General features: G+C 34.1%; 1 protein-coding gene across 7 annotated transcripts in view; it reads right to left on the reverse strand.

Moving 5' to 3' along the window:
- The window catches only part of LOC142334444 (uncharacterized), a 593,558-nt gene that overhangs the window by 24,006 nt on the left and 551,517 nt on the right, over positions 1 to 18,035 (reverse strand). For all 7 annotated transcript variants that reach the window (XR_012758827.1, XM_075382445.1, XM_075382442.1 and 4 more), the window contains 2 exons: positions 10,880 to 11,071; positions 3,018 to 3,209 (listed from right to left, as the gene is read on the reverse strand). Coding sequence is in view for 6 of the 7 variants with exons in the window: in XM_075382445.1 (XP_075238560.1) it covers positions 3,018 to 3,209; positions 10,880 to 11,071 (384 nt within the window). In the remaining variant the exon portion in view is untranslated. The remainder of the gene's footprint in view (positions 1 to 3,017; positions 3,210 to 10,879; positions 11,072 to 18,035) is intronic.

The following is an 18,035-nucleotide window of genomic DNA, read 5'->3' on the forward strand; positions in this document are numbered from 1 at the left end:
AAATATTACAAAAAATAACAATTTTTGTTTAATTTTCTCGCAATAGCACTCCAAATATTATTTTAAATGCACAAATCTTTACACAATTCATTTTGAGGATCATATAAGGACCTAGTTTCTTTGATTAAATTAATCAGAAGATTGTCTTCTTCAACAAAAAACAACTTTGCATCTTCCACTTAACCTCAAAACCATCTATCTGCTAATTACATGCTACTTGCAACGCAACTGGTTCAAGAGTGGCCGCTTGCGCACTGTCTCTGTCATGCGTCATAATTGCCTGTCTTGGTGTTTTTCTCACAAATGCTCTTCATATAATTATACACATAGCAAACATAAAGCGACCTGTCTCAGTTTCCTCGTGCATTGCTAATTTCCACCTTTATTATTTTCTTTTCATTGTTGTATGTATTTTCTTAAATATTTAAAAAAATATGAAATATTGATTTTTAACTTTTCTTGAAAAGTATACTGTATTAACAATTTCACTATGATTTTAAGAAAGTAATACATCCATTTCCCAGTTTTTTGAAGATATTTTAAGTTTTCTAAAAAATAAAAAGATCCTATTTCAATTTTTTTACTATCTCAGTAAAGCACTCTATTTGGTTTCAAATCTTTTACTGACAAAAACCTTAGCAGGTATAATATCAAAAGGGGACACTTATAATTGGTTTAAATCACATCATACTTTACCAAATACAAGTAGTTTTGATAAGAATACAAACATAAAATTTAGGTCCTCACTTCAAGGTGAAGAACATGGAGTGTCTCAGGGAAAGTGTACCCGACCCCTGTTTTTCTAACTGTTTAACCTGCTTCAAAATCTTGAGCCATTCATTATAACCCTTTACAGATGTACAATTGTATCTACATCTGAAGAGAATTATCTAAAAGGATTGACAATTGTACTGTAGCAACTCAAAAAATTATTCACTGAATGGATTGTAACCGTCCAATTATAAATATTAATAAATTGAATTTTGCTTTCAGGTAGATGTAACATAACTGATCGTGTGGAATTCTCATTAATGATAAAGACAGTATTTCTGTTGCCCACAAAATGAAATTTCTGGGTGCTTTAGTAGATGTAAAGTTCTAATCTGATAATAAAACTGTTTTTTTTTTGCCATAAAATCAAACCATATTGTTTTGATTTGAAGCACTTAATAAAATGCTAAGTTTACTAATTATTTATTATGCCTACATATAAAGTATAATGTCATCACTAGAGACTCTCTCAAAAAGCCAGAACGGGTTTTTGAGATACAAATATAGGCTGTCAAGATCATTATCTGGCATGAATAAACATGAATCATGTAGATCTACATTTAGAAAATTATATATATATATTAACTTATCCATTTGTTTATATTTATAAATGTGTAATCTTTCCTAAAAAGAAGTTACTTCTTCTTAAAAAATAATAATATCAATCAAACCAAATGACAGAACTAGTATAACTCAACACAAATGTTTTGGCTTTTGAGAAAGGGCCTTATTATGCTTCTGATGCTATTTTAAACATGATTTTTCTGCATTCTGTTCAACATACATATATCTGCTCAAAATAATTTTAATTATCAGTTTCTGCATTGTGAATTATTTAGTGGTAATTTTTTATATTTATTTACCGTATTTACCTTAACATTATTTCATGGTTGTATAAATAATAATTATGAACTTTAAACAAATCTGTTTTTTACTTGTTTTTGTACTTACTCATATTACTACTACTTTTGTACTAATACTCATATCAACATGATCTACATATTACTATGTTCTGATCAGAATAAATATTTATTTATTATTAAATTTACAATACAGTAAGACACATTTAATACAATTGTAATTAGTAAATTTTCATTCGGTATTTAATCAGACTCAGTACTGAAATATTATTGTTACGATCATTTTGTTTCAAAGCAACAGAATAGAGTAATTTCATTAGTATGTAAAGTATGTAAAAATGAGCAAAATGTAACGGATTACTTATTTGCAAGGGTAAGATATTATTCATCATGCTAGAACAGGTCAAAATGGACATGGTAACATGAGATTAATAATTTCAGATTGTAATATGAACACATTTACAGTTACAGATTACACCTTCAGTGTTTAAGCTTATAAACAATGGATGTTTGGTGAGATTTTTAGCAAGTAAAAAAATTTTTTTTTTTTTTGTTTGTTAAAAGTCGATAATGAAACAGTTGAAACTTTAATTATTGAAAGAATCAGACCCAGTACCAAAATTATGGGTGCATATAGCGGGATCAGAAATGCTAATATGCAGTACACTTAATATATCAAACACAGAAGTCTGTAACAAGACGGTTTATTTTAGAAAACACCATTTAACTTGTCAAAATATGTTAACAACTACTTATGTGGATTCATGCAGTAGAAAAACAACCTACAGGCACCGACCTGTTTTCTGTAATTCTAACCAACATTGTAGCATTTTTACTTCCACAATTAAAATGGATAGACAATTTGCATAAGCATTTCATAACTTTGTACAATAAAACATAATATTAACATTACTGTTGTACAGTAACAGTTTTTAAAAATGGTAGAGGTATAATGGAATGTAACAAAAATTTTTCTAAAGGGCAATTAAATCTAACTAAAGAAAAATTCATTAAATTACTTATGTGTAAAAGTATTCTTTGAAAATATTTATTTCGGCCACTTGTTTTTTGAATTTGTGTAATCTAAAATATATTAAATATCTAAAAAAAAATTTCTTGCAGTGGTAAACTATAAAGCACAATATAACAATAGTTAACGATTGGCTTTAGACCAAACAACTGACAATCTATGAAAAAATACTTTGAAATATGCTAATTACTTAATGTGTTTCATCTAACCAACATCTGACATGTCAATAGAATATGAAAAAGTAGAAAAGCCAAAGGATGAGATATGATTGTCGGTCAAACTTTATATTCAGCTTTGCTAGATATAACTTATATGTCATACCCGATGGATAAAATAAAATTATCAAACAAACTTACTCTCGTAATGGATCAACTTTTGTCCTTCTTTGTGGAGAACGTAACACAGCTTGGCTGTATGTTGACCGGACCGATGACAAAGATGGTGCCGGGGAAGAAGGCGGCATAGTCTGACTGCACCAATCACCTCTTTCAGCATGAATATCATCATTTATGGAAAAATTAGACTTTAATTTATGCTCATTTTTATTTCTAAATAAACAGATAAAAAGAGCAGATTATTTCAGATTATTCATAATACATAGAATAAATATTAGAAAAGACTGTCATCTTCAAACATAATAATTTCTTTGCAACAATGCAAAAGAATCTTTAAACTAGGTAAAGAGATCCTTCTGAGGATCTCTTGTGTAAGGTCTTACACTTTACACATCTACTAGGAAATCTCACAACTTTATTATGACAACAGTATGAACATATAGCTTAATGAGTCTAAAACATTTCACTGGATTTTGTTATAGGATCTCTTGTAACATTATAGTGTTGATTTAAGGTTAGAATCAAAGAGTAAAAAGGACAGAGTTTTAGTTGTGTGTGTGGCTGCAGATCAATTCCCTATCTTTTCATTTGACAGCAAAGATGGCTGTACTTGAACAGAAAGCCTTCAAGTGATTTGCAGTTTGCTAAATGTGAATCTGTAGTTACAGTTTGACATGCATTCCATAAAAAGTCTAATTGTGATCCTCTGAGCGTCTCCTATGTGCAGGAAGTCTCTCCTACATAGTCCTAGAAAGTCTGTTAGGAAGGCCAGACATGAATTAACAATACCGATAATGACAGTGTGGAATGTTTTAAGTAGATACATACGCATCTATACTGTTTTGAGCTGGTAGACAAGTGTGTACCTTCCCCAGTTTTACAATCTTGCTGTTTGAGAACTGTTACATTTTTGCGCCCTTATTTTTAAGACAATTCATATCCTTTTAATGGGGATTCAGAGTATTTTAGTGCACAATTTGTTCGAGCACCCATCGCATCGTGGCGAAAAGAATGGCAACGACTCTTGGTCACAAGTCCCTGTTACAAGCAAAGGGGCCTTTACCCTTAGTCCTGCTCGCGCTCTTTTAGACTGAGGATCGTAATTTGTAACTGTGTGTTGATCTTTGATTACACACATCATTTGATCCAGTAGTAGCAAAGAGGTGCAAAGAATGAGAAGAGAATATAGAAGTTCTCCAGCTAAGGGCTTGCTGCAGGTAGTCATCACACTTGTGTCCACTATATTTGGATAGAAGGAATACAGCAAGCACTTTGTTCATACACTATTGTCAGGGAATCTTTGACCTTTACCGACGTTAGAGAAGTAGGTAAGAAGTCTAGCCAAAGGAGGAGGCCAGAGGTTTTTCCTTCGACCTCCTCAAATACTGGTTCTGATAATGACGGTTCAGAAGTGGATAGGAGTGATCACCTGGGAGGGTATGAACCCACTCATTGAACAGTTTTTGCAAGCCGGGGGCAGGCCTGGCAGCTCGGTTCCGTTGGCCCACGATGTTTTGGCTGAACTAGATGGCTTGTTTTCCTATCTAGCAAACCCCAAATGTAAAAGTGCTGCTACCAAGAGGAGATTATTGCCTTGTCTCAAATTCTTCTGAGCGGCTTTCACAGCTCTCATTGAGGGTTTTGAAAATTTGCCTCAAATCCTAAGGAAGTAACTGTAGTTCATAAACCTGCCCCGGCCCCAATGCACCCACGTAGGTATGCTGAGGTAGTTAGGGGCAGATGTGAAACCAGTTCAAGATACCTCAGGTTGCGTTTGTCAGCAGAGAGGATGGCTCAACTGTGTCCAGCAGTGAGATGAAGAAAGACCTCCAGGTTACCCTTCACGGTGACCGGAAATGTCTTAAAATCGGGAACATCAATGAGACCAGCAAAGGATTAGTTCTGGTAGCGGATGATACAGAGACCATTCAAGCAATTGGAGATTCCATGGTGATTAAGCGACTGAATGTAAAAATAGACCTGAAGAGAATGTGTAGGCCCTCCATTATAGTCTATGATATTGATACATTATAGTCTATGATACCTTACCGATAAAGATGTCTTGTTCTTCATTAGGGAGCAGAACACTGAATTGGATGTAACCACCTTCCGGCGGGACTGCAGGTTGGTCTTTAAAACGGATAGGTGTAATACCCAGAAATATCACGGACTCTTTGAAGTAGGTTCTGGTCTCTTTCAAAAATTTACATCTGCAGACAGATTATTTATCGATTTTGGGTCCTGCCGGCTAAAAGATTACGTGGATGTCCAAAGATGTTTCAAGTGCTGCAGATATGGTCACAGGGCTAAATTTTGTAAGTTTGCCTTGGTATGTGCCTATTGTGGCGAGGAGAGCCACAAACATGACGATTGTTCGCATAGGTTCGAGGCTCTGGCCCGTACTAGCTGTTAAGAGGTTGCACAAGAATCATGAGCACCCAGTTGTTAGTAAGGAGTGTAGCTATTACATAAGGGTCATTGCCCCCTGTACTTTAATTCCTTAGATGGTTAGGTTCGGTCAACTAAATGCCCAGGCTGCTCATGTAGTCCAGGTTGAGTTAGGTGAGGTTGTAGAGAGACAGAGCCTCGATGTTGTTCTTCTGCAGCACTCAAATTAGGGGTGATCTGCAGGCTTTCACAGCTGGAAAAAGTTTAGTGTAGGGCATACCTATATGTCTGCTGTTCTATGCAGGAAGTTGCTTGATAGTGTCTTTATACGGCAGATTTCTGACGTGCATCATGTTGTGGTCAGACTTGTCATTCGCAGAATCTTACACTTGTTAGTTTATATTTCCAATACAGGGATCCCACTAATGAACATCTAAGGAGATGGGACAGGATCCTTCATATTGTGGGTATTGGTCTAATCCTTATTGTTGTCGATGTTAATGCAAAATCGCTTTTCTGGCACAGTGGGATCACTGGTCGTGGTGGTGGCTCATTTGACAGTTTCATCGCGCAGCACAATTTTGAGGTCTTTAATGTTGCAGACCAGTTGGTCACTTACGTTGATATGGTTAATGGATGAAGGGCCTTTTCAGGTACAAATATTGACATCACTATTGGTAGACATCCCTGGCAGGGTCCTTGATTGATCTGTGGTCGACAACTGTTCTAGCAATCATAGATTGTGATACTTTTTGAAATAGCGGATGAGCTGCACGATGGCCATGAGTGACACTTTCTGAGGGTGCTTCCTGCATAGGAAGGTGGACTGGCCGAAATTCTCCTATTTGATGGAGTACAGGCTGAAGATTTTTTCTCGAGACCTTGATGACCTGCCACTAGATGTCCTGGCAGAAAATTTCACTTCTGCAGAGGTGGCGGCAGCTGAAGCCACCATTCCTACAGAAACTGGCCGGAAACATATAACTAGTTGGTGGTCTCAGAATCTGACAGCAACGAAGCAGTCTGTGAACTGACTCAAAGGGCTGTGCAACGAGAAGGTGATCTCGATCGGCATGCGACCCTAACTGCAGATTACCACAGATCAAGGGCTAGGTACTTTCATAGCATGAGGTCCTCCAAGCGTAATTCCTGGCTCTCCTTTGTTCAACAGCAAGGGAATAGAGACCTTTGGGGTGTTGTGTATAGAGCCCTTGGACATAAGCGCACGAAAGATGTCCGTCCTTTTGTGAGCCTTGTCAACCCACAAGGGTGTAGTAATTGGTAAGGACCATGTCCTTAACATTTTGCTGATGATTTGCTTCCGGATGACACTAGAGTGGGTGAGGTTTCATACTACCGGCATGTCAGGTGGGAAGTTGTGATTTTCGAGACCGACTTACAATCTTCTGAGATCACTGAGGCAGAAGTGCAACAGGTTATCTGTAGTATGACACAGCACAAGGCCCCCAGATATGACTGTATCACAGTGGAGCTCCTTGTCCAAGCGCTTCCAGCTGTCCTTCCAGCACTCCGACTGTGAAGTCTCCAACATAAGATGATTTTCAGTCCATAGAAACCACAATGATGTTGCTTAAGGGCCAATTGGCTGCTACCCAACGAATCCAGGTCTGGATGGATGGCTGGTCTCGCTATTCCGTACGCTACAACTCAAAAATACCTGGGTGTTATCCTTGATGAGAATTTTCAGTTCAAGGAGCATCTACAGTAAGTAGCAAAAAAGACCGCTGATGCTTTTTATGGAATTCATAGTCATTAATCCCGATAGGGGGTTGAATTACCATACCATGCGTATCCTTTACAATAATGTACGCGAAGCTATTATGCTGCACCTGTCTGAGATCACCGCATGGCTTTTAGGTATTGCATGGATAGGTATTTGCTGTGGGCCCAGCAACTCCTCTTGCTGGCTGTTATAAGCGGTTATAGAACAATCTCACAGGAGGTAGTCTCTGTTATAGCCAGAGTCAAATCAGTAGATATCTTGGCTAATGAGTGTAAGGAACACTACATTTCCAAGGAAAATAACCTAATGACATCAGAACGAAAGCAGGAGATTGAGGACTGAGGCTTTGCATCTTGGCAGGTCAGGTGGGACAAATCCCCCTCAGGTCGCTATACACATGGCATATTTCCTATAGTGTTTGATTTAGGTCCGATTAGTTGGGTCTCCCCCAATCGGTATATCACACAGTTTCTCTCCGGGCATGGTGCCTTTCGGGGGAGTTTGGTTGGGTTTCATTTGGTGAATTCGAGTCAATGCCCGGATTGTGGGACTGATGATACAGTGGACTATGTCCTTTACGTCTGTCCCCGATACGAGGTTGAACGTTGACGAGCTGTTAGGGAACTTGAGAGAATACATTTCTTTCTGGATCTCCAGATAACTGGATAATCCACAAGGAGTGATCTATAGTGATTGGTTTTCTTCTTGCCTTTGTGATGTGTAGGATGTGCAGAGGGAGTTAATTGAGGTACTCGATCATGCCAGGATCCCAGGTGGCTAGGGTTCCAGTCTAGGCATTGGATTGGTTGGAAATAGACGCATTGTTATCATGCCATGGTTATATTGGTGATGTTTGTGATTTAATTTGAGGCTCCTGCTGCCGGGGTATGGTAGCCTGTGCGATCAGGAGCATGGCTTCGTTCTGCCAGTGGTTGTGACTTGGAAATGCCACACAAGACTCCATGATGGGACCAAGTGGGATGGAGCATTTGTCCCTGGCTCCTGTGTGGACCAGTATGAGGTTACGTTCCCCTTGTTAGTTGACATAAATTGGTCGACTTTTTTGGATGCAGGTCTGAATTTCTATGTTGCATAAAACATAATTTTGATTTTTATTAGTATAACACTGATTTAACTTTAAACTCTTTATTTCTTTTTCCTGAGGCATTCACAATCACGAATGGTGCTGTCAAATCTGGACTAGATGCAGGGTTTGCGTTTCCGCATTTTTGGCCAGTCAATCTGAGGAATCATGTTAGGTTGGATGAGAAAATGTCCGTTTGAGGCCTACATGAAGGCAAAATTTGATATGTATTTTACTGATACAAATGTCTGCTGAGACATTTACACTAGTGACATCCTGACTGAGGGAGGCATGGCTGATGAATTGAGATGTAATCCGTTAGAGGGTCTAAAGACGACCTCCGGTAAAGCTCGTCAGGGCTCGGAATGGAGCGGGTGGTGTGGCAATCGGTAACGTCACCAGGTGGGTGACTTCCCCTACAGGGGTGGTAGTATTGTGTTTAGTAATGAGTTAACATTTCATGTTTGTGAAAAAGTTAACATGCATAATGTCTATACCCAGGGGTCAGAAAATCCCCAAGAAGTCTAAAATGCAAAAGGGACTCCTAAAAATTATGTTTTCTGTACTTTATACTAACAGCAAGTTTATAGGCTGTTCTTTTTTACAGAAGCAAGAGTAATCGCAGTTGCTTATTTGTATATATTACATAATATATACTCCTCAACTGCAAAATGAACCAGAGAATTTTATTAGACAACATAGTGCGCCGTCTCGCTCGCATAACTCTGTAAGGGATCAATTGAATGATGTTTTTCCCCAATCACTGGATCAGTCGGCATAAACCTGATAACACAGCTTACTTGTGTCTGCCGAGGCATTTACATCAGTGGCATCCCAACCAAGGCCTGGCTGATGACTGTGAGATGTAATCAGTTAGACGGTCTAAAGATGACCTCCGGTAAAGGGGGTGGTGTGGTGGCAACTAAACGTCAAGAGGGGGGTATCTTCCCCTATAGGGTTGGTATGTTCACATTGAGATTCCTGTTAAAGCCCGTCAGGGCTAGAAACAGCAGGGTGGTGTAGCGACTATAAGCGTCACAAGGCAGGTGTCTTTCTCTATGGGGCTGGGATGTTCACATTGAGCGCTTAAGGAGAAAAACTATACAAATTACTCTTTCATCTCATTTGGGATTCATAACTGTAAGTCAAAAAAAAAAAAAAGAGAGATATTAAATAGCTTTTAAACCCAATATTCTTTTTTTGTAGATCCTGTACAGAGTAATTTATGTTTATGAATTCAAGAAATATGATTTTGAATGATATTAATTAATATGAAATTTGATGGTGAAAATCATGTATGGTGGTGGAAATATTAATGAAACGGATCAGAAAATTAAAAGAGATCATTAAAATATGCAATATGAGGCTATGGAACAATCAGCCAACAATCTAAGGACAATGATTTACTATATGACACCATTCAAATGTTTATAAAAACAAATAACACATGATTTTGTCCTCTCATACAACTTTCAAGTTTCAAAAAATGTTTTCTCAGAAATTCTGACAGACAGTTAAAACTAATAAAATGTACACTTAAAGACAAAGCAATACTTTAATTTTTGTTAAACACAAAGAACAAGGTACTTGTTCTTTGGAATACCACATCCCTTCACATCCTATAACACATAATAACCCGAAGCACCTCCATATTAAAAGAAATGGTCCCATGGAGGCACACCTCATAGAAAAAAGAACACACATTCAACAACCTGTATGATCATGTGAACAATATTTAGAAAGCAAAAAAGAGGATAACTCGCCACAATACAAGGTGTGTCTATTAAATAATAATGAGATATACAACACACCTTTACTTGTACGTATTATATTTCTAAATGCTTGTCTCCTTCGCTATAGTCCTCATTTGCAGTTACACACCGATGTAGACTTGCTTTCTGTTGGTGATGATAGGTATCAAGTAAATCAGTTTATCACAGTCATTTCCTTTTTTTGCATGAAATAACTAAATTTGTTCCTTTAAGCATAGGCTTCACTTAGGGAAAAACACATGATACCAAATCTGGCAATTATAAAAGATGTTCAGGGTAGTAATGTTAGTCAGCCAAAACTGGATCAGAGAAAGTGGTATGTGGCCAGGTCCATAGTCATGATGAAGAATAAAACCATTTTTTCACAGTTCTGCTCATTATTTATCTACTGTTTCTCTCATCTTTGTCAAAATTTCCTAAGAATAATGATGCTGGTTCACTGTTATACCTGCTAGAATGGCATCCAAAATTATACCCTTACCAAAAAAAAAAGTCTTTAAATTTGAACTTGCTTTGAGAAGCTTTTTTCATTCTTGGTGATGATACAGTGCATTAACTGTTGTTTCATCTCAAAATAATATAGGAAGATCCAGATTTTGTCACAAGTGATGATTTTTTGAGAATGCTTGGGATCAGCAACAAGTTGCTATTGCAATTCAGTGCAAGTTTTGTAATTTTTATTCTGATGAGAGAACCCTAGGTACCACAGGTACCACCTGAATCAATACCTTAATTTTGGCTAACACTTCCTAGGGCATATTGTATATCAAACAAAAAATCTGCTTTCTGCTAAACAAGTAAACAAAATTTATTACAGTAATTTTAAAGGAGGAATGAAGTTTGATATAAGATAAATAAAAGTAAATTTAAAAGAATTAAATATTATTTAGCTTACAATGGAAGAGAACCTCCAGCTAACTTCTGAAGTTCAGAAGTTGGATATTTTATGCTAATTGCTGGTGTCCCAGGCAGCAGACTCCAGTTTTGTAATTTTTCCATAGCAGGACCACAACTTTTCCAGTCTCTGAATGTAATAATTGCACATCTATCAGATGGCAACATTATTACAGATATTAGATCACCAAAGCTTGAAAAATAATTAAATGTAAAATATATTAATACATCTTTAAACTTATGAAATAAAAATCAAACATTAAATAAAACCTATTTACCAAAGACAAATGCATAAACAGTTTACCAACAAGAGTACAAAATTCAATAATGGTTTTTACCTTATGCTTATCGTTATTTCATAAAAGTGCTTTCGAGGGTTTCCCTCATCATCAGTTAATATAGTACTTTTTCTTTTTAAAAAAAATCATATATTAAACTTAAAATTCTGTACTCTTGGTGGTAAACTGTTTTATACTTTTTGTCTTTGACATAATTAGAACAGAGGTGAATATAGACAAATACAATAACAAAAGAATTGATTTTGCTAAGTTAATTATAAATGCCGACAAGGCAAAAAGTCCTCTTATTTTTATAAAATGCACATTAAATTATAAAATGTTATTAATTTAATAAATTTCAATAAACATATTTAAAACTAAATATAATACCCACATATGCTAAAATAAATATAAAGAATTCCCAATATAATAAAACCTTAAATAAAACAAAAATGTTTGTGGACATATAGAGTAAGACAAGAAGTGAAACAGGGATATTATAAAAGACACAATATAAATAATATTAAATTGTATAATACACAACTTTATTTATTACAATTTTTTAGATAATGTCATGTTTAATTATATAATGGATTTAATTAGGGTTAATATTAATATATATATATATATATATATAGACAAGAGTTAAAACCCTCTCATAACAAGAAAATAAGTAATGATAAAAAAAAGTAGTGATAAATAAAAAATGATAATAATGGCAGGAAAGATTTTTACAACAATAATTTTAACAATGCGTATAACGTTGAAGATGTGGAAAAGCAGGATAATTTCAGTTTGGTAGAAACACATGAAACTTTAGATAATTCTGATAATGACTTCGTAAATCTAACAAATGTAAAATTCAATAATAATGAGAAATCAATAATAATTAATGTTTTTAAATTTAATCTACCAGATAACAATAAAAATAAAATTATTAGAAATATTATTCTTGATACTGAAATGAATATTAACAGAATTAGCCATAACAAAGAAGATAAAGAAAGATTACATAATGTTACTAGTAATAAATTTATAAAATTAATGTACTTATAAATAAGAAACCACTTTTCAACAAAAAAAGCAATATATAATTTAAAATAAAAATTGAAGGAAAATAACTGTTCTTAAATCAGACAAAACAAACACACTGGTTGTATGCTAGTTGATTTTTAGGACCCATCTTGCACAAAATTTATGATAACCAAGCTTCCCTGATACAATTTCATGCAAATTTGTGGGAAATGAAGTGATAGTTCCGTAATTGTAATGCAGCAATTTTCACAAATTTTATCATTGATTTTCATCGTCAGTTCATCAGTCACAAGGCTAGGCTGACCACTATGGTCCTCATCATGAACATTGGTGCAGCCATTTTTAAACTGAATGCACAATGCACCACTGCCTCCCTCTACCATCACTCATTATTTCATCTCCATAGACCTCACAAAGTTGTTGATGAATTTCAATTGATTTGAGATTTTTTGCCACTAAAAACCTAATCACTGAATGCACCTCACACCTTGCAGGATTTTCTGCTGAAGTGTACATTTCAATAATCCACAATGAGCAAAGTAGAAAAATCACAGTCCACACGATACAACAGCTTGATGCATACTGAGTGTAGAAACATTTTGACACCAAAATGGCAGCAGCTCTATCCCCACCAATTTCCACATTAGTTACAAACATAAGTAACTTTCTGGACCACCCTCGTATAAGTGAAAATAATTTTACAAAAATAAAAGACCTCAACTAGTAAATTTCTAAAAATTACAAAAAGTTTAATAACAAATTATAAATCAATTTTTAATTATAGTAATAATTAAATGAGCTATAACACTAGATTATATACATTTAAACCGTTTGCCTCGAAAATAGTCTTCCTAAAATACATGAACAAGATAACTCAATGCATTTATTAATTAATTTCAAATCCACTCCTTGTTATTTTATTACTAAAATAATAGATAAAATACTCAGATCTAAAATCAATTTACCTAATAAATATATTATAAAAAATGGGTACAATTTAGTTAAGAAATTAAGTAGTTTAATAGTAAACGAAAATAGTAAAATGATAAATTATGACATAACTAACATGTACCGTAATAACCCTAAAAAATCAAATTATATGTATAAGAAATAAACTGAAAATTAATAATGGAGACCCAAAATTTATAGGCAATAGTATAACTATCATTAGAAATATGTCAACAAAATCATTTTGAGTTTAACAATGAATTTTACACAGAAGATAATACTTTACCCATGGGATTTCCATTATCAGCCATTATGTCTGAAATTTATTTATAGGAATTTGAGAATACAATAGGATATTGTATTACCCACATTCATAAAATTGAATTATTTTGGGTTTGATACAATGATATTTTGGTAGTCTATGAACCTGTTATAAATAATGAACACTCAATAATTAAAAAAAATTAATTCCTATCATAATTTAAAATTTACCTTCAAAACTGACAAATTCAGAAAAATAAATCTTTAGATGTTGACATAGAAATTAGTAAAATTAATAAAATTATACAACTGTATGTAGGAAACCAACAACTATAAAATAACTATTAACAGAAGTTCGAATCATCCTTGGGCACACAAAATTAATACATTTACAAACATGTTAAATTCAGCAATACATTACACACATAATAATAAAGAAAAATTTGATTCAGAAATAGTTATAAAAAAATTTATTGCAGTAAAAATGGATATAACATGACATTAATTGACAATATTTATAAAAAAAACAAAAATTAAAATCTTATAATGAAACAACATTGATACCTATAAATAATAAAAGTGTTGAAAATATTTATATAAAATATTCCTATACAAGGTGCTACCCAAAAGTTCGGGGAATTTGAATTTCGCACGCAAACCATTGCTGGTATGACCTGCTGCCGCTAGATGTGGCTAACAGTACTCTTTGTGAATCAGTGCTCCAACAGCTGTGTCAGTGAGAGGCTGCATTGTTGACTTTCGTGCGGTTGTGTTTTACTGGTTTGGCGAAGTTCTAAATGGCAGATTTTAAAGAGTAAAGAACCTGCACCAAATTTTGCATCATGCTTAAAAAACTGGTGCAGAAACCCATTGCATGCTTGTGGAAGCATTTGGTGACAATGCTATGAGTAAAAGTAAAACTTTTTTGTGGTACAAACGATTCAAAGATGGATGAACGACAGTTGATGACGATGAGCGTTCAGGAAGACCATCAACAAGGAAAATATCAGGAAAGTGTGAGAGGCTATTGTTGCAGATATCAGACAAACAATCCATGATGTTTGTGCAATCGTACAAATGTCATATGGGTCCGTGCAACGCATCTTGTCGGACAATTTGAACATGAGACGCATTGCTGCAAAATTCGTACAGAGACTATTGAACAGCGACCAGAAACAAAATCGTGTTGCTATCTGTAGTGAATTGAAAAATCCAGCAAGAGATGCCCCTAAATTCATCTCCAACATCATAACCGGTGATGAGACATGGGTATACGAGTATGACCCTGAAACTAAGCAGCAGTCGTCGCAGTGGAAGTCGCCAAGTTCACCACGGCCAAAAAAAGCACGCCAAGTTCACAGCAACGTGAAGTCCATGATGATTGTTTTTTCGACATCAAAGGCATTATCCATAAGGAATTTGTTGCTCTTAGTCAAACTGTCAATGGGATGTTCTATTGTAAAGTTATGAAGCGGTTATGTGAAAGCCTTAGGCACACACATTCAGATCTGTGGGGTAACAACAGCTGGGTCCTGCACCATGACAACACGCCCGCACACACATCGTTAGCCGTTATTTCTTGGCTTTGAAAAAGACGATAGTGATTCCCCACCCACCCTATTCGCCTGACCTTGCCCTGTGCAACTTTTTTTCTCTTTCTGAAAATAAGATTTCAATTGAAAGGCTGTCGTTTTAACACAATTGAGGAGATTCAGGAAGAAACACAGAACGTGCTTCGAACACTTACACCTGCAGATTTCCAGGGATGCGTGGGATCATGGGAAAAACGCTGGGATCACTGTATCAATGCCCAAGGGGATTACTTTGAAGGAGACAGTGGAAATTATAAGTTATGGTAAGCTATTTTATTTTTATGGTAAAATTCCCCGAACTTTTGGGTAGCACCTCGTACTAACAACATTATTGAAAAGTTGGAAAATGTTTACAATGAAAAAAATATAAAATGCCTTATAGACCACACAATCATATAATAAAGCATCTAAAAATCCATAATAATGATAAAGATCCTAATACTTTGTTGGTATCTACAAAATAACTGCAATGATTGTAATAAAATTTATTTTGGGAAAACTATAGATCATTTAGGACAAGGTTTGCGAAACATTTTAGATCTTATGAAAACAACAAGTTAGGTTTCTCCAATCTTGCAGACCATTAAATAATCAATAAACATTCAATCATGACAAATTTTGTATTATAGGTGGCCACAAGTAAAATCTAACACAATACTTTTATAACAAACTAGCAGACCTGGCAATGCTTCGCTATTGCTATATTTGAGTATATATATATAAATATATATATATATAGATTAAATGAACAAAATTGAAAGTTTGATAAAACATTAAAAACTGAACATTATGGATCTTCACAAAATCTAATCTTTCACTTTTTCTCTTTTCCCGTTTCTCATTTTCCCATGGTCCTTTTCCCATTATCTCTTTTTCCATTTCTCCTCCCCTTTCCCCTTTTCTATTATCCCTATTTCCAATTTCCCCGCGCATAAATCAGCAAGTAGTTTTTTTTCTATAGCAAACATTAAAAAACATTGCCTTTTATATACATAGAAGAAAGACAGTTTAAATATTTGTTTCATAATTATCTTGACACCAGTCCACCTAGTGAGTCCATTTTTCGCAAAAATATTTCTTTTCACGTAATTAATAATATAATTTGAATATGAGCCAAATCGAACCATAAATGAAATTTTTCCAAATATCTCAATCCCAGCGCCATCTAGCAGGACCATTTTTTGCAAAGGTATTGCTTTCCATGTAAGTAACACATTCTGAATATGAGCCAAATCGGACAATAAATACAATTTTTTGCAATATCTCGACCCCAGCGCCACCTAGCGGGTCCAGACTAATACAGAAACCTTTGCGGGCGTAAACTTTACCAACTCACCAAAGTTTCATAGCAATCGGATGAATGGTTTAGGAAGGCATACGACATACAGACAGACAAACATTCATATTTTAAAATATATATATATATATATATTTATACAGTGGGGGAGCCGACCATGTGAATGTTGATTTTCCAGATTTCCAACGATCTGGAGTGCTTAAATTCGCACTAGATTTAAAAAATAGAAAATGTATCTTTGCTTTTAGTAGTTTTTTTAATTGACTTCTTAGCAATTCTTATAACACAAAACATACATATATTTAGGCCTCTAATAAACTAATTATAAAATTAACTTCTTAAAAACTTTATGGAAATACATTAATCAGTCAAGCATGAATTATGATCTAATGATGCTTATTTTTAATCTAACTTTCATAACATTATGCACAGAAGGTTGAGTAATAAAATTTTAAATAAAACAATGACAAGACTGATGAAACACATTGTGAAGATGATAAAAATATAAGGAAGTTCAGAAAAGAGCTACCAGGGAAACAAAATTTGAGTGACGACAAAACTGTAGAGGCCATAAAAGAAGAAGGCCAAAGCTAACAGCTAAAGAAAAAGGCACAAACCTGCATCCAGGGCTGTCATATGAAAAAGCGCATGATTGTCTATTGCTATAAACTGTTTGGAGTGACAAAAGAATTTAGACTCTACACATAATCTTTATTTAAAAGGATTACATGATCTTGCTGTTATAATCAAAGATTAACACTAAAAATGAGTACATATTACGGATTTTTTTTACGAAATAATGGTTTTAAAGGTAAGTTTGGTTATTGACTCTATTCTATTATATTAAAGTTTATTCCATTAAAAATATAGTCATTTCTTAAGAAATTACATTTTTTAACGTTAATACGAGTAACTTAACTCAATTAATCTTCAATACGTTTTTCTTACAAGTTTTACATAAGTTCATTAAATTACTTTTTTTTACAAAACAGTATGGTAGTAAATTTTTATTTCTTTCAGTTAATTTTATAAACTTTGATTCTTTTATCAGCAAATCTCTGTTCTGAGTATCTTTATAATTTTACTGAAATATATTTATTTTTTTGTTTATTTTTATTGTGATTACACACTAAACATTAGTATTTTATGTCTGCTACATATGATAATCCTTTTTTTAATTTTCTAATATCTGCATTTTTGGTTATCAAAATTTGCAATGGTCAATCCAGGTGTTCCACTCTATCATTTTATAATCTGATTTAACAAACAGGGTATAAATAAGGTCATCCAATACTATGGTACGGTGTTCCTAAGATCAGTTCAAGAAAAATTCTTATAAACTTAAGTTAAGAAATGGTTTTTAATCTGTCTATCCACAATTTTGTAATTTTGAACTAAAACTTTACATCTCCATTAAAATTTGGCATATATTTTCTTAAACTAATACTCCCAACAAAATAAATTGGTAAATTCCACTTTTATAAATTTCAAAATGACAGCCATTTTAAGTTTTCATTTTATGATAGCTTTAAAAACTACTGCTTAAAAGTATTTTTTTTAATTAGTTAAGATTTTAAGCATTTCATTGTAAACAGAATAATATCTAGTTTTTTAAACTGAACTTAAATTAAGTTAATGAGTTATAATGGAAAATGTTAGTGTGAATTTATGCTCAAAATTAGAAAATAATTCTTATTAGGTTGCAACTCCCTTCTTAAGGGATAGTATTAGTCAGAATTACTCAAA

The sequence above is a fragment of the Lycorma delicatula genome, chromosome 1 (assembly GCF_047948215.1).
Source record: "Lycorma delicatula isolate Av1 chromosome 1, ASM4794821v1, whole genome shotgun sequence".
Classification (NCBI taxonomy): domain Eukaryota; kingdom Metazoa; phylum Arthropoda; class Insecta; order Hemiptera; family Fulgoridae; genus Lycorma; species Lycorma delicatula.